General features: G+C 36.9%; 1 protein-coding gene across 3 annotated transcripts in view; it reads left to right on the plus strand.

Moving 5' to 3' along the window:
• PRKCA (protein kinase C alpha) overlaps positions 1 to 24,366 on the plus strand; it is a 131,543-nt gene that overhangs the window by 41,472 nt on the left and 65,705 nt on the right. For 2 of the 3 annotated variants that reach the window (XM_069872543.1, XM_069872544.1), the window contains exon 3: positions 10,278 to 10,360. In XM_069872543.1, the coding sequence (XP_069728644.1) occupies positions 10,278 to 10,360 (83 nt within the window). Of the gene's footprint in view, positions 1 to 10,277; positions 10,361 to 23,361; positions 23,366 to 24,366 lie in introns of those variants that run through there. The other variant, XM_069872545.1, reaches the window with a different exon arrangement.

Consider the following 24,366-nt stretch of genomic DNA (forward strand, 5'->3'; position numbering starts at 1 on the left):
AACGATTGATTTTTAGGAATATTTTCTATACTTGAAAAATGTTTTGAAGTCTTTGCCAACCATCTGGGCAAACTGAAGAAATCTTCTAGATTCTTTGGCTTAAATCATGCAAGATGGATTGGGTTTTAACATTCATCTAGGTTGTCATCGCATTTTTATCATATTTTACCTAGTATAAGTCTAGCATAAATCTAGGCTACTATGGTGGTCTGTAGTTCTATTTTTGTGCTACGTGAACTTCCGTGTTCTGTGTATTGAGCTGGCTCAGGGAACTGGTCCAGGTAAAACTTAACCTTGCCAAAAAAAATTGACTGCAGAGATGTTAAGACCTAGAAGCCAGCAGACAGGGCCATTGGTTTTGACAGCAATGTGCTGTATGTCAAATTAAACTGGTCACTTAACCATGACTTAAGAAATCATCACTATGTCAGCTCTGCTTGCTGATGTAGTGTTTTCCCGAGAGTGCAATCGTTTGAGCTGGTGAAGCATTGGGAACCAAGATGTGTAAATTCAAAAGGGCACTGCATGAAGGCCTAGTGCTGAATTAATAGACTGATGGGTAGTTAGTTCGGTTTTCCAGAGATTGTGCTCAAAATGTGCCTTTAACGTTAACATTTTTGATGACTGTATGGTGGCAGGTTCCACTGACTGTTGCCGTGCTCGTTTTCTTGCTGCATATTTCCCATCTCAACTTCTTCATTGTTTTGGGTTTGTTTTTCCTTTAAATGTTTTACTGCAAATGCAAATAATTGGTTCATAATTAACTGACATGTTTCCATGGTTTCTTATTATGTACTACCTACCTCTGAGCCTACAGGTATTTCCTATAAATACCACTTTTGCTATTTGGAATGAGTTACTTTTGTCATTCACTCAACCAGGTAATTCTGATAACCACCAAACCTAAGAAATAAATCTGCTTGTTATGAGTAAATAATGTACCCCTCAAACATACTGGGGAAAAAATCTTGCACCTATTGGCTGAGAATGAATTTTCCTAATTCTTTCTCTGGTTTCTCTATGTGTTTGTTGTCTTAAGTGTTATCATACATTAGCAATAAATTTCTAACTGTAATTGGTCTGACATGGAGTTTTATTTTTTGTGTATGTTGTTTTTCTTCCTGAGAACTTGCAGTCACATTGAGATGAAAATAGGTTTTCAGTGATTGATGAGAGTATGAAAGTGATTTTTAAGTTTCTAGTAGATGACCCTTTAATAAGGCGTATGTAACTGGATAAGAGTTACAACAAATATTTGGTGTCTGTTGGGTAACATAAAATTATGAAGAGAAATAGAGACAGGAAACCTTTTAATTTAACAAAACCTCTTCAAATTCTTGATGTGCTACTGCTGCTGAAACAGAATGGATGGGGAAGAGTAAAAACCCCAGCCTGAACCCTTTGAGAAAAGTGTGGTTGTAAGTTGGTTTTATTAGTATCACTCATGTCCAAAAGGAGCTGAACTTTTCTCTGTATCCTTTGAAAATTCCAGTCCTGTCTTTTGAACCTTTTTATTTTAAAATGCTTTTTGTTATCCAAGGAACACTTGGTAAGTTGAGAGGCAGAAAGTAAGTATTGATGGTAAAAAAAATAAATCAGTGTGTTTTTTTGAATGGAACTTGTGGAGGCCTCAGGGCAGGAATGACAAGCAGCTGCTTGTCTTTGATCATGAAGTTGTAGTTGTCCAAAAACCTGGAGGCAAGAGGTGACAGGCTCGTTATCATAGACCAGCTTGAGTTGCTGTTGTGTGACACTTTCTTCCCATATACGTCCCAACCCCTACTTTTACCTTTTGCATCTTATAGTGGGTCTCTGTGATGCAGACTAGAAGTCTTTCAAAGATAATAACTATATACTGTAGAATTCTGTGTAACTCAGCTCTGAAGACCATGCAACTATAGCTGCTGCTGCCCATCCCGAGTTGATGTAATCAGTGCCAGTTGGTGGTACTCATCCGTCTTTAATGTCTTCACTTTTATTAGTTGATTGGACCATTATTTTCATAGCAGTTATAAATTAACAGGATAATATTTGTGTGTTAATACTTTCTTGTGCTCAGGAAAAGAAAGCTACCATATTAGAGATAATGTAGAATAAATTACCAGCTCTGAATCTCAGTAATAGTTAGGATCCAGCACCAAATGGCAATGTCTGCGTATCTTCTAACTAAAGATACTACACGTTACACTGCAACTACAGTAATACAGTGGATGCTGACAGTTTCATTGTATCCAAATGATTTGGTTTGGCACCAGCAAGAAATGAAATAATGCCTTTCAAGGGGGGTTTGTGCCTTTAGGGCACAAAATTAATATCTTTCATTTTTAACGCCATCATTGTAGCACGGAATCCACCATAGAACAGCTACAGAATTGATTAATTGTGCAAACAAAAATGAGCTAATCTTTGCAGTTTAAAGCACATTCAGATATCAAGTTTAACTCTTGCAGAGATTGTTATGGTCATTAAGCAATACAAGGTAAGGGTTTTGTTACAAGATTAAGGAAGTTCATAGAATAACCAGGTTGGAAGAGACCCACTGGATCATCGAGTCCAACCATTCCCATCAGTCACTAAACCATGCCCCTCAGCACCTCGTCCACCCATCCCTTAAACCCTTCCAGGGAAGGTGACTCAACCACCTCCCTGGGTTCTGTAATTCTTTTTTGATTTAGACCTTTCTCATGCTGAAAGAAACTAGAAAGAGCAAATGAGATTGGACTGAAGAGTACCAAATGTGTTTGGGCTGGTGTTCCTGTGGATCAGTATCAAGATTCTCTTCATACTTCAGTTTATCTAATTCTTAACCAGGCATAAACATTAAACAGCACATAAATGCTGTTACAACATTTGCTTTGTGGGATTAGATCTTTTGTTGCTTAAAATGAAGTGCTCTCCTTTCTTTGAATAAAGTAAGTGTGTAAAGCATTAGTATTTTACTTCTAATACAACTAATGCCCCATTGGACTATTCTGGAATCATGGTTATGTGAAAGTTAACATCAGAGGATTCTATCCTCTTTTTAGTGACTTTTGCATATGTAAGTCTATGTAGAAATATGATTATCCTTGTACTGGCAGTTGTGAAGTAATTCTTTTATCAGCATTGTGTCCTAACAGGTGTTACAGGAGCTTTATTTCTTGTAGTTTAGTACTTGGGATATGGCTCTATTTGTATTTCAAAGGCTTTTTCAGTGTTATTCTGGCCTCACTTCTTTTCATCCTGAAGAAAAATCAATACTGTCTTTTGGCAATAATGGAATTAGCGTGTGGAATGTGTTTACTGGCAAGTAAGGTTTATTGATTTTGTTAGTATGTTATAGGGTTTCTCAAACACAACTGAAAGCCTAGACTTAAATTCAAGATATACTAACATACTTCACGGTCAGCTCTTGGTTAGTATTCAGATCTGGCATTTCACTGCTTACATTTGCCTCCATACAAATCATACTCAGAGAAGGAAATGTTTTGGTTTGCAGCCACCATTAGCTTGATATCATTAAATTATGTAGTAAAGTGTCAAGAAAAACAAGCTGTAACGTTAGTCCTAAAATATTCTTCAATATTTCTAAACCCCGCATGATGAAACCCTGCAGCTGTACTAGCACGTTCTCTGTATTTCATCAGTTTTCCGTGCTTCATGCTGTGAACGGATTCAGACGTTACTGTGAAGCGTGGAGCAAGCTGTGTTAAATTGACCGTGTGGGTGATTTAACGTGAGATGAAAGATTAAGAAATCACATAAGTCTTTCAGACGTTTGTCTTCAGCGCATTAGGCTTCTCATGACTGAACAATGAAGTTTTCAGCTTGGTTGGCAGCAAGGAGCAGCTCTGCCCGTGGCAGCTTCCCGGGCTGGGGCTCTGTCAAACTGGTCCTGGACGGAGGCAGAAGGGGAGAATGTGGCATGGGATGACAACTGGGCATGTAAGAGCAAAGCCATGGTGATCGCACTTGGTTTTAGTGAAGGTTTTACTCTTAGAGGACCTCAAGACTGTCCTGTAGCATCGGGAAAAGCATTCACCATAATTTTCCAGAAGCTCTTTGCTTTCTGTTGGCTTCCACGATTCCAGCTGTATTATGAAACAAAATAAAATCCAACAGCTGCGTTCTGGAGATCAATCTCATCTTGTATCCAGTCATTTCGTACAGTCCTAAAATAGGTACAGCCTGTGTTTCATACTGCCCGCTTTCTCGGCCCTTTGTTTTTGTGTTAGGTAATACATCAAACAGAAGGCAGCTGCTTTATTTAAGAGATCCCATTTCTGCAATTAGGGTCATCGCTGAATTAGTTGAAAAATCTGAAGAACTAAGTCACAAGAAATATTTGTGGGCTTTCACATTGTGTTAGTTTTTTAATGCAAAGACCTGTGCAGTTCCTTGCTGATGTGCTTGTAGGAGGGTACAGAGCAGGTTCCCAGCACCACCAGAGTGACTTTGCTGCTAGCATACAACAGGTTAAGATCAGCAGTGAATTCAGACTACAGAAGTGATACATAAAGTCTGTGATTGTGGGTCATCCTTTTTGCTTTTACAAGTTCTTGAAATAGCTGTTCCAGCACCATTTTTGATAGATGACTTCTAGGTTATTATTCATTTATGAAATGGGACACTTCAAAGGAGAGAGATTAATAGCTTTGTGAAATTTTAGCAAGGACTCTACACAGAAATGGTGCTCTCCATCTTTTAAAAAGTACATAATTAACAAGTAGATTGAAACAGTTTTGAATACTTTATATTACTTTACATACTTTTAATATTTTTAAACTCTTCCTCAGTTTTCCATACATTGCACTACGGTTTTAGGGGAAAAAAACAATATCATGGTATAGTATGTGTTTGAATATAGTGTTCAGACAAATCTGAATATATTATGTAAGGTATTTTACTAAATCCAGACTGTTTTAGAGATGTGTTACTTATCTAGCTGCAGATATGTATTTATAATTATATCCCACTGTACTACCAAGTCTGCCAAAATTGTTTGGGAATGAAAATGTATATTCATTCTCTGCCAGGCACACAGACTGTATTTGCACACTGCTGTAGGTCTTGCAAAGCCAGCTTACTGGCAACATCCATCTGTGTTATACTTAGTGTAAAGGAGTTAATGACCTGGGTAGTTAAGACTGTCCAGATGATCTGTATAATCCTGTAGCACAAATAAGATATTGTTGCAGTTAACCGTTACTTACTCATAAATTTATAAAAATTTGTAGTAGAGATCTTATTTCTGTCCTCCCCTCTAGTTACTTTGCCTAATGGAACTTGACAAACAAAACAAAACAAAAACTGTGCAGCAAGGGCAGATGTATGAACCTGAGGATATGCAAACCAATTATTGAGTATGAGACATGGAGCTTAGAAGTAGAATCAGCCCTAATTTCTCAATATTCACTTAATGTAGTCTCAATGCTTTGACTTCACAGTATGTTTTTGATGCGACTTCAAAAAGGCTGAGGTTTGCAGAAGCTGCAGTGAAAATAAAGATAGTCCATGAAGCAAGCAATGTGTAGCACTGCACAGGTTAGTGCTGTAAAGGTGCCATGTGACCTCGTGGTGGTGTTACAAAAGAGCTTTAAGAAGCTTAGTAACAGGTTAAGGTGATGGAGAGAGGTGGTTGTTTTTCTTATTAACTGTGTTACCCTGGAACAGGCTGTATCTCGCTAGGCTGTAAGTGGTTTTAGAGAGAAGGGTGTTGTAAATGCCAAGTGCAAATGGGTCCTCTGCTGCAGCACTCTGTTCTAGATGGGGTGAAACATTGGCAGAAAAAACAGCTGATGTGTTGTAAATGATATATGTTGAAAAAGTTAGGGTAATGTAGTCAGTATGCTAATAGCATTCAGAGGTATTGCTTCTTCTGACTTGTGTTTGGTTTATAATCTACAGCCTTGTTTGTATTTAATATAAAAGGCATTTTCACTAATTTTTTACAAGCTATAATCATTGTGTATTCAGAAAAAGAGAAGGACAAATATTGCTAAATCCTATTTCTTAATTGTTACTCTTCTTCCTCTGGATGTATTCCCCGTTCCTGACTTTAATCTGTTCCTGCTGAATTTATTTAAACAGTACTGCTTATTTAAATAACAAATGTAGTTTGTATTTAAATGATTCGGCTATTTTAAAGTAGTACCCTATTGCTGTTTAATGTAATTGCTGTATTTAATCTTAGAATGAACTAACGCTTGCTATGTGACAAATTCATTCATTGCTTGGTGATGTGCAGAAAACACAACCAGCCGGTAATATGGGCCCCTTGGGGGAATTCTGTGGCCTCACTGAAAATGCAAAGCATGTGAAACAGCAACATAACAATTATGCAGTGCTCCAAGCTACTGTAGAGGCTCTTGAAGTTCTCTAGTGTAGTTGGAGAGTAATACAGAGAGTGATTTCATGCTGCTCGTGCTTCTGTTGTAACTCCTTAATCCAATTCAGAATCAATTCTTGCTCAAAACCCAACAACAAAGCTCAAAAGCAAAACCCCAGCAACAAATACTGAGTGTACACAGAGTAATTTCTATGTTGCTACCATCCAGACTTCTTCTACCAGTTCCTTTGGAATAATCAATGCTTGAAACCTGAACAAATGATGTAGGTAATTACATGTATACCTCTTGTTGTTGGGCAACTAATTATGTTATAGCAGTGGAGCCACAGCTTTAAAGTTTGTTTAGGTGGGAAGATTATATGTGATTTTTACAGTGGCTAAGATTTTATAAATTTATCATTTCATTTGGGAGAATAGTCTTGACCATTACAAAAATGAGTCGAAAATTACTTGAAAATACCTGAACTGGCAGTTCAGTTTGACTTGCTTAGAACTGTGTTCTCCCTGCACTTCAGGTTTGCAGCTTAACTTGTTTTACTGAATAATAAATACTGTGATGTAGTAGAGACACTCAGTTCTGTGGGAAGGCTGATCTAACCTGCTGCATTACTTCCAAAAATGGGAGTAATGAAAATGCTTTTAAAACAGCTGTTGAATTTTTCAGATAATTCCAAATTATGAAGTACATGACTTTTGATATTTTTGCCCCAAGTTCTTTGGAATGCTTGTGCCTGTAAAGCTCTTCAGATGTATAGTTAAACAATATTTGGGTGACTGGGGCTTAACAGTGGCTTTTCTGCTTTATAGATAATCTATTAGAAAAGTTTGCTTCTGTTATTTATTATTCTGACGTTTCTTTTCTGCCTCACCACTCTCTGTCATTTATGCAAGCTAGTACTGACAGTATTTTTTAGCAGATATCATAATAAATTGTTGAGTGAGAGTTAACCTTCGCACATCACATAATTTAGAAAACAGTTTGAAATTTATGGCAGCACCTTGTAGCTCTAAGTGACTGATGACAATGTATATATATTATTAATAACAACATGTTTTTCTCAGTACTGTACACCAACAGAAAAGTGTAGAACAAAGTGAATTGACCTCCATTAGGTATCATAAATCCCACAAATCATGTAGTGCATCTTCCCCTTGTTTGCTTTGAGAATGCATTGAGTGCTCCTTACCACATTCCTCCTTGTTTCCATGATATCCATTTAGCAATTTTTGCTCTCTGCTGGGAGGATGGAGGGTAAGGGATTAGCCTGGTAGATGCAGAATGCTAGCAAAGAGCTAGCAGTTAGTCCTTTTTTGCCACACAAGGTCTGTTTTGTTCTCTCCCTTCCTCCCTGTGCCCTTCCCATGCCTGTCCCCGGGTTGCTGAGAGGGTATTTATCTCCAGCAAGTCCAGAACTGGAAAGAATGGAAGCTCACAACTGTATTATATAAACCACAGATCAAAACTATGCTATCAAAACATGAAAATACCTCAATAATTTTCTTGATAATTTTAACTGTCAGGCTCGAGGTACCACTTGCTCTTGCGCTACTGTGCATAATGTGTGCCAGCTCGCTTCTACTTGTACTCTTGTTAAAATGTAAAGCAACGAATTTCCTGGCAGTCTCTGCAAAGTAATGTAATATAACTTTCATTACAAGAAGGTGGTGAACATAATGTGACTTATTAACAGCTGCAATAAATGATGTGAAGCTATTAATATCTGTGCAAAACAAGTAGCAAGTGAGAGGTTATTTTTCATCTCTATTCCTAAAACATGGCATGTTATTTTATGCAGATAACATTTTGTTTGCATATACCTGAACTAAGTAGCTTTTTATGTTAATTCTCTGTCTCTGTGTTGCTTTGTGAAATTAAAGAAATTTTAGAAACTAATGCAAAATTACACATTACTGGCTGGAGTATTCATAAGTATTGCCCAAAATAGTTGCTAAATATGCAGCAGTTTTGTAACACAGGCTCTTGCTGAATCAAGGCAGGATTGGAGTAGCCAGTCTAAGATCCTAATTTGAAAGGCAGGCATTGGCAAAGCAGCTCAGCTTTAGAACCATTCCGAGAAACATTTCTCAGATCTTCTGCATGGATTATTATGTTGTATTTTGCAACTGTATGATCACTGCATACCAAAGCAATTAGTTAACATTCTTGTTTTCTGAAGAATGTAACAAAATTATTTTTTTGCATGTTATTTACTCCTACAAATATAAATCAAGCTATTGTCTTCAAGAGTGGAAAGTCTGGAACCAAAAAAACAATTGGAAGTGAAATATTTTTCAACTACAAGTAATTTTAATAGTAATTGCCACTTAGTGATCTTTCAGTTGGTAGAAACAAATCATCGAAATGATAATTGTAGGATTCATTGGGATTTAGATTGATTAACAAACTAGACAACCGAGTGGGCAGCACACATCGAGCCAGAACTCTGGCTCATATAAAGTCAGCAAAGCTTATCTGGAGTCAGTGGCACAAAGCCCATTTTATTCCATTTGCCCAAAGAATAAACATATGCCATGTCAGAAATAGAACAGTTGGAAACAATTGCTGCATGGGATGATGATGAAAAAGAGCTGGAGAAAGATACATGGGTGATTAGAGTTCTTTAAAGCTAGACAGCTGACTTAAGGATGTAAATGAGGCCAGGCTGGCATTATGGTAGAGTCATTGTTGTATGCTCCAATGACATGAAGGTGCGCTTGGTAACGTCTTTCTGAGCTCTCTTCGTCTAGTGAAAGAAATTCATATACATTATAATAGGAAAGAGAACTGTTAAAGTTGCCTCATGAAATGAGCTGTTTAGAAAAACTGAGATAATTTAATACGGTTTCCACTGAAGTTGAGAAAATTCAGTGTTAGCAATTGCCAATAGATTGAGATCTATTTTATTCTTTAGACGTCTTCTTGGCACTGCTGTATTTTTGTGCATTGGAAATGCAAAATTTAAAGTGTTCAGGGAACGTATTGTCTGTAAAGAAATTGTGAATTACTTCTGAATCATTTCATTATAGTCTCCCAACTTAATGCCTGATGGTATGGTGTTTATTTCAAGACTTTGACCATCTTAAATCTAAGTTGTTCTGTTTTGTTGAAATGTGGACCAATCTTTAAATATCTGAACTAAACTTAACTTTAGGAAAGAACCTGTAGCGAGGGTGAAAAGCTAAATTATTTGCTCTGCAAAGTAATGGCACTCAAGTAATTGTTCTTTTTATGAGGGTTGGTGGGACGCATGTGACCTCTCCTGTGTGACAGCCTATAGCCCCCATCACAACGTAATTAAATTAAAGCAAGCTTTCCTATCTCAGAAAGAAAAAAAATCTTTCAGATCATTCATAAATTTTAAATGGGAGTGATATTGTAATCAGGAGGTAATTTTCTTTTCCCATTATCTCCTGCCATTCTGTGATATGAGAACACTCTGTTCTTTACAACAGTCTTTACTCAGAGCTTTGGTTTTTCACTATTAACTAGTAAAGGCTTTGCATCATTGTAGGCATCTTCACCGAGGCGTGCAGGTTAGCAAATCCTATACCTATTCTAGCTTAGCATTCCTCATTTATGACCCCTGCTTTTGCCTGGGTTTGCATTGACAGTTCCTGTTATAGACAAGGACGTAGATTCAGGAAATGTGGATCCATAGAGTTGTTCATCCTATACTGTATTTTAACAATACGGGCTGTTTTAAACATTAAAAATGTATTGTTGTGTAGAATCTTTTGATTTTTACGTGTCCATGCTTATCTTCTCTTTTATGATATTATGTACTCGATGCCTGCCTTTCTTGGGTGTGTTTAGCATTAGGCTCTGCTTGCTTTCATTGACTCACAGGTGAAATATTTGACTATAAGTTTTAATACCTCTGTAACTGTAGTTGTTTCAACAGGGAACGCCCTGTGCTGTCCTAACTATTGTTTTCTGTTTTCTTACCAGTTTGCTGTTTTGTGGTTCATAAGAGATGCCATGAGTTTGTTACCTTCTCTTGTCCTGGGGCTGACAAGGGACCTGACACTGATGTAAGTACACTGACTGTCATATGTCAAATGGTATCAGGACGGGTCATTATGGTGCTAGTGGTTTTTAACAGTTCTGAAGTGAACATTTAGGGACTGAAAGATTTCTTTCTGGTAAGAAAAGTAACAATGAATGTGTGACCAAGAGAGAACGTGACAACCCTGAGGTGTTTACACAAGCATGAAGTCAGCATTTTATTTTTGTTTGTTTTATGTTGAATGTATTGGATATTAACAGTTCCTAGGAAAGGCTGAGGCTTTATCTGAGCTTTCTTTGTATCTATCTTATCTCAAGGTATATCTTCAGAGTTGACTCTGGTCCTTCTCTGTACAGTAGGGTCTATAGCTCCAATGAGATGACAGTTTAACCTTGAGCCAGCTGGCATATCTGTGGTAGGGTTTTGGAACAATTATATTCATGCTTGAGCTAGTCTATCAGTTGGCATCCACCCATTCTGTGCTGCTCTGTAAATACTTCTATGTGCACGTAGGGCTTTTGATCAGCTCGTTTTTGCTTTCAACGCATCTGCTTACATGGTGAGACACATACAAGAATTTTGTGTCACCCTGCTGAAATAATAAGCTAATCTTGTTTGTTCACGTAAAAATAACATTTCTTTGGGTTTTATAAATTCCACTTTACAGTGAAGTAATTTAACATCTGCATATGGGAACAATACATTCCAAGGGTTCTTTGTCTGAATGGCTTTGTTTTGTTTCTTATAACATATTCATTCTTTAGATTGTAGGCTATTATCTCCTCTGATGAAATGCACCAGAAGACTTTTCTTGCTAGGCTTTAATGAGCTTCTCTTGAATTGTTTTAATATGCTAGCCATGAGATCAATGAACAATATATGGGCAGAAGCCACAAGGGGGATTGGAAAATTTGATGTGTTAAAAAGTTTTTGTATTTTTACATTTAAATGCAGGGAAATCTTGAAGAACTGAGAAGTATTTTAAAACCAGGTTATTTTTTTTAAACATCTCACACAATCTAAATTGAGGTACCTAAGAGAAATACTTAAGTTAGCAGTAAGTTAAGCCCTCAGATTCTTTAAACTTTGAAGTGAAGTGTGGAGACTGGATCTCTCTATGTAACATAACAGTTAAAGCAGTTTTTTTAGAATTTGGAAGTTGTGGATTTGAAGTGCCTTGAACTACAGAGAGGCTGATATCCAGGTCTGCCCTGTCAGGGTTAATGTTCTCATCACTAAACTGTCATGCAGACTGTACCTATCAGGTGAATGACTGTTAGTGCCAAACAATTGAATAATGTCTTATTACTTGTTTTCTAAATATCATTCGTACCTACAAGCAATACGTTGTTGATTTGCTTTGAGTGGTCCTAAAACAATTAATCTGGTTTTACCTTAGTGCTCAGTTGTGATATAAGATGCTAATAAAAGTTTTTGCTGGTGGACAATTTCATTGATGACTCTGATGACTCTTATGAGTTGGTCTGCTGTATCTATAATGGAGAATTTGACTCATGAAAGTGTTCTTGATTACTATTTTTAAAGTGTGTGTTCTTCAGGGTTTTTCTCCTAAAGTTCATCAATGATTACACATATTTTTGTATGAGACCATTTAATTTTATCAAGAATCTCTTCATGGTTATGGAGTCCACTATGTCACAGGTTGTTAATATTCTTCAGCATTGCTAACTACATTTTGTGATGCTTTTTTGGCTTTGGTGATTAAATAAGCCTAGTGCCTTGTTTTAGGATTCAGGTTACCAAATGATAATTTTCATAGATATTTACATGGAAACAATATCTCAAAAACACTTTGAAGATTAAAAGCAAACAGAAAATAAATGTTTTATGCAAATTGTGCTACATTAGTGGGTCCTTTTACACAAAGAGGATTGTAGAATTGTAGAATACTTTAATTTACTGAAATGTTTGACTGTAATGTGCACCCTTTTACAGTTCAGTAACTTAGTCCTATCTGAGGTTATTACAAGCTTTGTTCTGAAATGTAACATGCTATAAAGCTTAACATAATATTTAGCAGATTAAAAAATCTTTTTCTACGTTATTTCATGCAGGTGCACAATTATTTTGCATACTCAGATTCTCCAGTGTCTTTGAATGATGCAGCCTTTCCATTAGTTTTTAGAAGAGGAATATTGTTGTTAATAAAATGAAAATTTCCAGAGCAATAATTAAATATTATAATAATTATACCCATGTATTGTTTATTACACATTATAATAATTTTTAATTATCATGCACTATACTCTTAGCATAAATGAGGCAATCCTTACAAATGCATCATTAGAATAATTATTAGTTATATTGGTTTATTTAATAAGGAGAATCTAAAGCCTGACAGCCAGATAGGTACCCTGCAATGGGTGTCAGTCAAGGTTGGAATGCAAAACATATCAATATACGAACCATTTCCCTCTTGGAAACAAAACTGCCTTTAACAGCCAAGGGAAGCATTGCTTGCAGGTAAATGTGTGCAGACGTCCCTGCTGAGGCCTGAGGTATCTAGGACATGGGAGCAAGGACTTATTTATAGATCTGTCTTGAGGCGAGACAGTGTGGCATTCACACTGCAGGGCTGCGGGGAGGTTCTGAGCAGTGGAGTTTGTTAGGAAGCCTCCAAAGAGGAGAAACCTCCTAATTTTTATAGACTTCACTCTGACTTCCATGGAAACTAAATGTGTACCTGGGGCTGAAGGAAGAGGTCCAAGCATATCTTTAAAATAATGCTCTTTTGAGAGAAAGAATTGGACTGCTTTAAAAATAAATTGTGTACAGAGAGATTTCTCTCACGTAGTTATTTTCCCAGCTCCCCGTAGCACTCAGGTGGCAGCGATCCCCTGCAGAAAGGGGGAGCTCCACCAGCGGCTTCAGTGATTGCCCTAAATAACCTAGCAGTTGCAACACAGGTTATTTTGGGGTGTCTGGATATTTAAATAGTCATTCAGGAAGCAAAGGGGATTTCGGACTATGCTATCTGCAGATCTTTTCTCATTTCCTAGCCTTTCTCACATGCCATGTAGCTCAGTATTTAATAAACTGAGTACTCAAAGTTAATGCCTTAGTACAGATGAGTGTAAAAGAGACAAAAGCCTAAAACGGCTCTCTTTTTGCTTTCCTCAGACTAGCTGAAATGTGAGTTTGAAAGGTCTGTGTTTGTGCCAAAAGGAAAATAATACTTGTGAATAAAGTGCTCATCCGTGACTAGTACTGAAATGATGGTGTCTGGGGAGCAATATCCTGTTTCAGATGATATAAGAATTCACACAATCAAAAAATTTTACGTTTCCTTAATACTTGGCTGAATGAAAGCTCTAGTGTTGTAGCAAAATACCAGCTCAGGAAGTTATTTTGCTACTATCTAATGGCTCTCTGTAGTTTGAACTGAAATTATTCATCTTCTCTTCATGGCCAGCTCTTTTCTGTTGATACTATTGAGTACAATTTAACAGCTCCTGTATTTTGAGCCTGCTGCTTTTATACTCTAAAGTTACACAAAGCATTGTTTCCAGTTCAGATACTTGTGTTTGAACAATTGCTTGGTGTTCGTAAAAGCTATTCAGAATTGTTGATGAAGTGCTTTAAAACTTGAGTAAATGACTGTAAAAATGTAAGAGCAAGCTCAAAAATTGCTGCTCTAACTGGCTGTGTTAAGAGGTGTTTAATATTAAGAAATGACAAGTCAAGTTTCTTTCAAAAAAGATTCGTTAAAACTGAGGGTTTAATCACTTTTCCCTTTGTTAATGGAATGTAGTGGCCAGAAAGTGTTTTCTAACTGCATGTGTTTTATTAAAGTGCTCCCAATTCCATGCCACAAAGAATTAAAAAAACCAGTAGTTTAAAGTAGTGTTTTACTATATTATTTCATTATTCAGTAGGTGTTTATAAAACTTATTATAGAGTGTATGAGAACTCAAACATCACCATCTCTGGATCCACATTTTTTTTCTTTCAGGTTATAATAATATTATAGGGTCCAAAGAAGGTTCATGAGCAAAATAAATAAATAGAAATTAAAAAGTGAAAATAATCTAAATGAGAGCAAGTGACTGTACGGTCAAGGGAGATTAAATCTGACTTTGCTCCTCAGAATTGCAGTGAACTCTTAATATTTAAGCACCTAGAAGAGAACAAATTTCTAAGACACAGATGTGAGCTTACGCAAAATGAAACGGCAAAGCCATCTCATCCCATTTGTCAGGGTAACTGACCTCATGGATGTCAAAGGTGACATATATGGAAAAGATTTTAAAGTCGATAAGCCTCTTGGTATTGAAATGATTTGGGAGCTTTATTATCTTAAGCACGTTTGAAAAATCAGTCTAAATTTGAACAACTGTGAGGCTTCGTTGCGTGATGTGGGAGTAAAGTATTTTCATTGGTGGCTTGGATAATGGGATCCTGTACAGCTCCCTACCTTGCAGCTGGCAGTAGGGAGGGCTTACAAGAACTCTACAGGAGATTTCTTAAGTTCAGATTTTTTTTTTTCATTTATTAAGATTCAATTTAATAAAATAAATGAAAAAAAAAATCAGGTTTGGGAGGGAAGGGGAAAAAAGAATCAGTCAATGTGAACTGATAGTGAAGGCACCAGTGCAGAGGAAAATTAAGCAGGTCTTAGTGGGTCATAAACTCAGTACTGGCCAACAGGGCACCTGTGATACAAAGGCAATGAATTTCCTGCAGAGTTATGGTAGAAGTGATTATTCCTTTTATTTCTTACTAAGATGTTTTATGTAGAACTCTGCAACTCTTCCAGAGAGGAATTTAGAAAAAACCAAAAATGTTACAGGTCTTTAAGTCATGACCTGTGAATGTTTTCCATGCTTGTTAAGTTGTAACCAGGTATTATAGCAGCAGCTTGAGGCAAGGGAGAATTAAATATGTGAGGGTTTTTTTGATCTAATGATGAGCAATTGCTGCAATGGGTTACCAAAAGAAGAAACGAAGATTTTTGCTTTGGGATTTACTTTTCTAAGCAGTGCCGTGTAATATAATAATATTATATTATTGGACCTATGGGAGAGGCTAAATTAGTCCTGTAAGGTACCACCGTGTTTTTCATTTTATGTTTCCCATGTTTCTGGAGTTGAGCAGAGAAAGATGGACCCTCAAAAATCCATATGCAGGGGGACCAGTGGGAAATTATAATTGTAAATTGTGATTTACAGTGAACAGCAGTTGCCTTGGATTTGGTGTTAGACTTGGAGCAAGGCTTACTTCTGTGTTTACTGCAGAGTTATGCTATTCAGTTTGATAGCTGCAGTTGGGATACAAATGATATGAAGGATCTTCTTTCTTGTGTCTCACCTCTAGAATAATCAGAAGTAAATTAATGTAATTGGGCTATTCTGGAGGGTTTAGTCATCTGGACCAGATTCCTTTTTTTACTTAGTTCCAGGTAGTGCTAAAATCTCCATTTTTAGCAAAAAAAAATTTTTTCCCCACACTGGCCTTTAAGTATGCTTCAATGTTTACATGTTGGAGGCTGGTTTCAGAGTGAAATAAGTTTGCTGGTTTAGCAGCCTTGGGAGTTAAAACAAACAAACAACAACCCAGAGGCAGTAACTAGAAGCATAGCATTAAGACTTACTGTCGAACTAGTTAAAAAGGGATTTTGATTGGAAAGCTTAGTAGTCTTTTTGCAAGGATAATGAAATGCAGCAGAAGGGCATGTCTGATTTGCTTTTAACCATTTGGTTCCAGCCCCCCTGCCATGGGCAGGGACGTCTCCTACTAGATCAGGTTGTTCCAAGCCCCATCCAACTTGGCCTTGATCATCTCCAGGGATGGAGCAGCCACCACTTCTCTGGACAACCTGGGCCAGGGCCTCACCACCCTCACAATAAAGAATTTCTTCTTAATATCTAATCTATCTTCTTAATATCTAACCCTCTTTCAGTTTTTCATTGCTGTTAGCTGGCTGTACAGAGGTGGCACTGCCTTCATCTGAGCAGTTGGGAGCAGCTTCACAGGTTACTTGAAAGCAGTTCATGTACTGGAACATGTTTGCATTTATCATCTGCTGAGAATACATTTGTGCTTTCTATTCCTAAATTAAAGCGCGGGCTGTTTTTATTGCAACTCAAATAGCTTTTAAGCTCGAGTGAATGATCTGCAAGAAAACCAGAATTAAATTACGGAAGAACAGGTCCATGCACTTTCATGACTACTTAAAATCCCCACTTCTCCCTCTGCCCTGCAACACAGCCTAGAACAGACTATCTCAGCTTGTCCGTCTGTTAATGATGCATGGAAAAATTTTGTATTGAAAAGAGTTGTATGAATACTTCCCTTATACACGCTGCTTGTAGGAGCTGTGGGCTGGTGACTGGTTTTGCAAAGGGTCAGACTCCAAAGGCACATCCCAGCCTGCTTAGTTTTCCAGTGCATGGAGCCTGCACGCGAGGCATTGAGCAATAGACTAGTGTTTTGTTTTAGTCTCTGAGCTTTCAAAGCTGATGGCTCTGGAAAGCTTTTTATTATCAAAACCATCTTTTTTTATTTTCCCAACCCATAACAATTCAAATCCTGAATAACTGTATCATAGAAAATGAGAGTTTGTATTTTTAGTTTCTAGGTTTTTGCCTAGATCATAGATGATCCTTGTGAGAGTTAGTAGCTTAACAAAGACAACACTGCTGAGAGAGTTAGGAAACTTATATAAATGATGAATCTAAAAATATCAGGGATTTTCATAAACTAGCATTGCAGAACAATTATTAGGCAGTGATATTATGAAAGGAGAACTCTCAGCCCAATAGTAAAAAGAAATCTTGTTGATGGGACTGTAGTTTTAGTGGCAGTAACTACAACTGATTAAGCAATCCGCCTGGGTGCTAATTTCACAATCAAACCCTTTTCAGATTCCCAAATTGACATTTTTCCAACTGCCCTTATTTTCCAATTGTTAGGATACATTTAGTTGTGAAATTTAAGATGAATTCAGTTATTTCCTTGTCGACTTATACTTAACCTTTGCAAAAGTTGTGTCAGTCTTTAAATGGTACATAAATAATGATGAAATGATACTGGGCTCTAGGGGGGGAAAATGCTTAAGACTTGCTAATAATCTGTTTTCTTGCATGAGATGCCATGTGTGAAATGTACCATAGACATTTCTATCAGGTTCCACCCCCACAATCATGGTTTTTTTATGGCACACTGAACTTACTAGCTAGAGGGAACATACACAGTCACAGACCACTGAGAAAACCTTGCAGAATGCATTTTTAGCAGCATCTGGTTTTTTGAGGTGGCAGTTTTTACACCAAAATTAGATGAAATCTTAATTTGGAATAGAATGAGTGGGCTAGTTTTGAAAAAGCACTGTAGATCCCATATGCTACAAATAATTCTGGCATGTGTCACCAGAGAGCATATCGATCTTTGTAAATTAGTGGTCGCTATTTCCTACTGGGGTGCTGGGGGGAATTTGTTAATGCCTGCAGACTGGTACAGCCTCTGCTTCTTGAAGAAAATCACACAACTCCTGTAAACCACCTCTGGGCTTGGGGAAAAAGGAATAATTTTGACTTTGTAGGACTTTTTATTGGGATGTTTTGACCTAGGAACAAAGACATGAAAGTGAGAGGAAAAGCGAGGAGGGAAGGTGGAGACACATCCTGGCTGGTGGGAGAGCAGCTGCCATCCTCTTCCATTTGAACTCCGAGTATCTAACATGTTCTGGTAAAGCATTTGAATGCCTGGGTATAAAAAAAGAATAATTTACTTTCAGTCTTGGACATGTTTTTGTAATTTTGCTTGTTTCTTCTTAGTTTTCGCTTTCCATTGTTGGGATGATAACTCTTAAGAGATCCAAACAGTTCACAGGTTTTTCTTCAGCCTTTGGAAAAGGTTCTGGTTGTCTTGATGTAGCCAGTGATGTCAGGGAAGGTGCAGGAGACCATATCATTGTTACAAAATATTTTTTCAGTTTTATAATGACCTTATGAAAGTTGATGCAAACAGATTTTAAAGCAGCTGCATATTACCTGGGCTGAAAAACAAAATCCTGGTGCTTCTGTGGAAGTAACATTATGCAGACATGATTCCTTTCCTAATTTGATTTCAGCTGTTCCCTTGCAAATGAGTAAACACATGCATTTAATGAAACTTAATCTTCAAAGTCCAAGCGATCATAGGCTGTGCTCATAAACTAAAAACAAATAGTAAGTTCTGGTAATGAGAACTTAATAGATGTAAGAGTCAGAGATTGATTTATTCTTTTTACTTTTGTCCCTGTGAGAAGGTTACCTGCTGAACTGAGGCATGCAAGAAATTTCTCTGTGTTGGGAAAACCATTGTAATCTCTAACAAAGCTACCTTCAGGTCTGTTTCTATGGCAACAGGAGCATCAGACCAGCAAAGAAAGGACCAGATAGGAGAAAAAAACCTCTATAAAAATAGTTATAAAAAGCGTGTGCATAGCTTTGGCTACTTTTTTTCTTCTTTTCTTTTTTTTTTCTTTTGCTTTTTAAACAAAGGCCAAAAGTGGGAATTTTTTGAAACCTCATTATTATGGTAGTTGCTATTTAGGTTAGACCCTGTTGGTACTGGAGAAATGGTAGAATAATAGCCAATTATTAACTTCATGGACATTAATAAAAAAGTTTATAAAAAAGCAAAAATCGTGAATCAAAACTTACTTGATGAAACATAATTTTTAAAATTATCTTTATGTATCTTGGAAATGCAATCTCCTGATCTCTGTCTTCAGCCAAGCCTGCCTTTATAATAATTCTCTCATTGTTTCACAGTTTCAAAGAAAAAAAAAATCTAGTTAAAAAAGGGGATACATATTCACCTGTTGCACTTCTGTTATTAAAATTAATCGTCTTTATTCAGAATAGAAAGGACGTATTGAAAACATTCCAGTTCTAGTTTTTGTGCGTTAGATATTCTTCGTACATGGTTCAACAGGTGTTTTCCAATGTATTCTGTTTAGAAGTCGGACTTCAGGAGGTTTGAAAGCAAGCAAGAAAGGAGTCCAAGAAAATTAATGTGCATAAACACGGCAGAACACTGCTGTATTGCCAAAAGAATTTACTGTGTCATTTCATTATAGAACTGTGGCACAGCTTTTTTTATGGTTCTTATTTCTGGTAATGTCTTTGTCAAGTGTAAAAACAAAAAAAAAATAAGCATCATCTCATAATTTCACATGGGTGTTACTAAAGCAGTGACTTGGAAAACAGCAGGTGCAGTGGCCTGGTCTGGTTTCCTGAAATGAAGAGCAAATGATGATTGTATAAAGGATGATTGTATAAAGTGAGTGGTCACTCGTAGTGTGTTTTATTGTCATAGATATTTTTCTAGAAAGTTTTCTAGCTATTTTTTTCCTATAATCACTTGAACTCTGGGTTTATCTTAAATTATTATTATTTTACTGAGAAAATCCTTTGCATTTGAGTAAAAATAATTTGAACCCTACAACCCTAGCATGCAACAGGAAGAAGATCTGGCTATCGCTTCTTATAAATAGCTTTATGAAATCCTTCCTTAGTCAAAATCCACTTTTATTTTTCAAGGTCTATATTAATATCTACAGATTGACCTACTTATGAGTAAATGAGTCATTTTGTATTGTTAAATCTGCAGCCTAAAATCCCATTCCTCAACACACATTAGCAGCATTCCTTTTTTAACATATTTAAAAGCCTTTTTCTTTACTTTATTAGATAAGAATTTTAATAGCCAAAGACTTAAATTTATGTGGTTGTTCTCAGAATTTATTCATTTTTAAATTGTTGACCTTGTTCTAGCAAGTGAAATTCAGTTCTCAACCTTGAGATTTGGTGAAGTCAATACTCTGGTTTAAGATTGGAAACAGAGTAAAGGAGGTTAACATACTCTGCTGCATATTACCTGCATCTGCTGCTTATACACTGATAGCTCCTTGATGCCTCTGGCTTTCCAAGGGTGCAAGAGGACAGAAAATGGTTTTGTAGCAGCAAAAGCAAAAGAAGGTAGACGAATAGTGAAAAAAAAACCCACAGTGGAAATTAGAGCAGCCCTATAACTTTTAGAAGACATGTATAATCCCTCGGAGTTTTGTTTAACATCTGTCACTTGTATCTTCATGTGCCAAGAGCATGATTGGATCATTCATGAAAATAAAAAACTGTGCAATCAACAGACTTTGTTCAATATTCCTGCATAAAGGGGATTTGGGATAATGTGAAAGACTTCAGTCAAATGCAAATGGCTTTATATTTAGCATGTTTAATTTAGAAACATGCCACACAGAGGTGAAATTAAGAGAAATAGGAGTACACATCCTTTTTATTTCTACATTTGCTGGAAGTGCATTATAGGATAAGAGGGGTAGAAAATGTTCTACTCTTACCATTCCAGACTAATCCTTTGCTCTTCTGTGAGAAGGTACAGCTGTTTACTGATCTTACAAGCTCAAATAAAATCAAAGTGTTTCCTAGTGCTTTTTATTTGGCAACAATGAAGTCCTCGGGTCAAATGAGGAGACTGTTTCTACGCCAGAACGTACACCTGAACCACACCAGACACCCTGTTGAGGAGGCGTGTTGTACATCTAAATTAAGTCACTTTAACAGCATAACAGTCTAAAATGGCTACTATAATAAAAGTTTGTTTTGAAGTAGTTTTAATGGATGAGGAAAAAAGTGCCATTATAATTTCTTTCATATTAGCATTCATTGCACTGCATTTTTTTTTTAATTTGTCTACTCCTGTCACAGTAGTCCATTCCCTCAGGTTCATTACTGCTTGTTTTGCCAATACTGTTGGGATACACTCCAAGAATTTGGGTTATTACTCATTGTAATAAAAGACCAATGCATCTTAATCAATACAGCCTTCCAAAAATTAAACATTTCCTGAAGCTGTTGTTTGAAATGATAAGGTTTAAAACAAAGTTCCTCCTTAACAGATAGAAGATTTTTATCTTCTAAAAATGTCACATGTGATAATATCTTCAACATGAGATTTTTTTTTAAATTTTAATTAGGGATTTTTGACCTAATTTTTGCTCCAGGGCTGTCAGCAGCCAAGGCAGGGAAGTCTAGGCACCTGGCTGGAGCGTGTCATCACCTTGCAATGATGTGCATCTCCTGTGGGCTGAAATTTCTCCTTTAGCACTATCGCAGGTTTTCAAGGATACGTTAGGTTGCATTTCATTTTTACATTTGCATGTACTACCCCAAGATCATATTCTGTTTTCAGCTTATACCTTCCAGTTTTCACAGCTCTTTTTTCTCCTTTGCCTTCGGATTCATTGCATGCCCATTTATTCCATTACATCCGTGCTTTAGGTGGCTTCTTAAATTTTAGCCATATTTAAGAGATTCTGGGCATCTCTTCTTGATAGCAAAAGATAAAATCAGTGAAGCATATGGACTGCTAATAGATTTTTAAGTTATGACCTGTCTCCACTGACATTGACGGTCAGATATAATAGTTCTTGTCTTTCCTATAATACGATGAACTATGGGTTTTTTATTCTGCTATTATTGAAGAGATTTCACTTGAGTGGACGTTGATAGTGATATTTTCTTTAAGTTCACTTCTGTGTTTGTTGGCTATCTTTAATTAATTATGGTTTTAACACAACAATTTAGCCTTTTATTACTCACTTGAGCCTTAACTCTCCTCTCATACTGGATGTCTGATCAGGAGCTCATCTTTGATACAAAGCCACTATTTTCTCCTTCTGTGTGTGTGCAGATGGTATTTCATTTCTTGCTGGAAGTAGTCTCTGCAGAAGACGCTGCCAAAGTATCTTCATTAACTAGCTAGCAGAAATTTTGAGCAACCAACCACCTTTTTCTTCAGATGATAAAATCATTTTGTCTGGTGAATATTTCAGATTTATTAGTGGCCTACAGAGTTCCTTTGCAGCCACCCTTGGAGGAGTGTGTACTGGTGGACACAGCAGCATCCTACAGGTCTCATCAATGAGAATGAATATATCGAGATTCTGATTATTATATTGCTTATGGTTCCTGCAGGAGAGTGTGTTAAGAAATGGAAAAGACAGTGAAATATACAACCATTTTTTATTCTCCAGATTAATTAGATGCAAACAACTTTCCAACAGCCTTAAACCACTCTCTGTCTTAAGCAAACAGTTCTTTAACAGCGTGGGTGAAGCTAAAGCACCTTGTGAGCTGTGCTTCTTTACTGCATTGGCTTTTCCTTTGGGATATTTTAACTGCCTTGACCTTGCATAAACCTGCTCAATCTATAATATCCCCTGTGATTACATCCTGAGATGCTATGACTGTACAATAATATTCCACAATTTTCTTTAAAAGGCATTTAATGATATTTTAATATCCTGAAGGAAAGAAAAATGATTTTTTTGTTTGTGTTACAGAACAAGAGGGAAGAAAAATAATTTTGCTGTCTGTTTGGGTGATTCAGGGAAGGCTGATCTGTTAAGCACTTGGAATTGGAGTTTGAGATTTAGCTTCAAAATTCATCATCCTGTAATAAAGAGGAAAATCTAATTTTATTGCCAGTATGTAAGATGAACATTTACTAAACCTCAATGTTACTGAGAGTAAATTGAGTTTGAATTCATTAAGAACCTAGAAACAATCATCAAGCCAGTAATCAAACAGTAGCAAATGCAAAAGCAGGCTTTTAATATTAGCACAGATTTTGTTGAGCTTGCTGCATGCTTCTTACTGCTACCTGCTTATTTTCCAGGTTTTTAGGCTAATTTTGTAAAGAAAATGCAGATGGTTCATCAGGACACTCAGTCTGTCCTGCAGATCAGTCTTTGTGCCTTAAACCATGTTACACCAATTGATTAATCTGATAGCTTCTTTCTCCTAACTGCTTCCCCAAGAGTTAATAATTCAGTTGTCTGGGTTTGTGCTGAGGAATTCCTGGCTCTCTTCAGCCCTGTGCCTGCTCTGAGCTGCTGCAGCCCAGCAAAGAGCAGGTATTAGTGTAACACTCAACGTTCATATCACACCTCTTGAGTCTTCCAGGTACTCCACAATCGTAAAATAAGGACCTCGACACTGATATTCAAAATGAGTCCTGCCTGGATCATACAGCGAACAGGACAGAATTCCCATCCTCCTGACCTCAAATTCTTTCCTCAGCCCCCATGTTGCAGACCGTGCGTGTCTGTAGTGCTCTCTGCCTTCACAAAGCACTGTGAAAATAAATTGTGTTTGCTTCTCATCTTCAGGAAATGTTTGTGGGGATAGCATTTTTTGTTTTAGAGGAGAGGGAATTGGAGATTGGGAGAATAAGTTTTCTAATCAAGAAGAAACCAAATCCCTTCCTTAATAAGGGCTCCATTCGCGTTATTATAGTGCAATGTGTTAGGCATTTATTTTAAGGCTGTGTGAGAAGATTGTGTCTTTGAAAGATACCGAATATTTAAAATGAGTGTTCTAAGATGTTCTGAATTCTCAAGGGACAGATTAATAACTTCAAGCTGAAATATTTTAAAATAAGAAAGTTATATTCCAATGAGTTTTTGCCTACTTAAAATAGCCCAGCTGTGAAACTGGAAGTATGTGGTACTAAGTGTTCTTTGTTCAGAGTTTAAAAATAATTCAGAACCCTAGAGATCTGGAAGCAGATGTCTGTACTTCAGGATTCATAAGGCCCCAACAATGGAAATAGCTCATTGTCAGCATGCTGATTTCATATTCATGTTGCACTCATTTATTCACTGAGAAGTTTGTTTTTCCATTGGTTAAAGCGTAATTTTTAGAGATGGGGAGTTTGGTGGTGTTTGGGGTTTTTTAACTTGGCTGATGACTGTTCTGGTCTGATCTAACCTTCTCAGATATGTAATAGACATCTCAACCTTAGTACCTTAAGGTTATTTCCAAACATTAAAAACAAAACAAAAAAAAAGTGGAAATCATTTTGATTTCCAGACTCAGGCAGCTTTTGGAGGGCAGAACAGGAGTGAGAGATGGGGGTTCTCCCCAGCAAGCGTAGAAGATGCCACCTGCCCGGGGTTACATGAGATCCATGTTCATCAGTGTGACATCTCAAGTTTTCTGG

Source organism: Phaenicophaeus curvirostris, chromosome 19 (genome assembly GCF_032191515.1).
Source record: "Phaenicophaeus curvirostris isolate KB17595 chromosome 19, BPBGC_Pcur_1.0, whole genome shotgun sequence".
Taxonomy (NCBI): domain Eukaryota; kingdom Metazoa; phylum Chordata; class Aves; order Cuculiformes; family Cuculidae; genus Phaenicophaeus; species Phaenicophaeus curvirostris.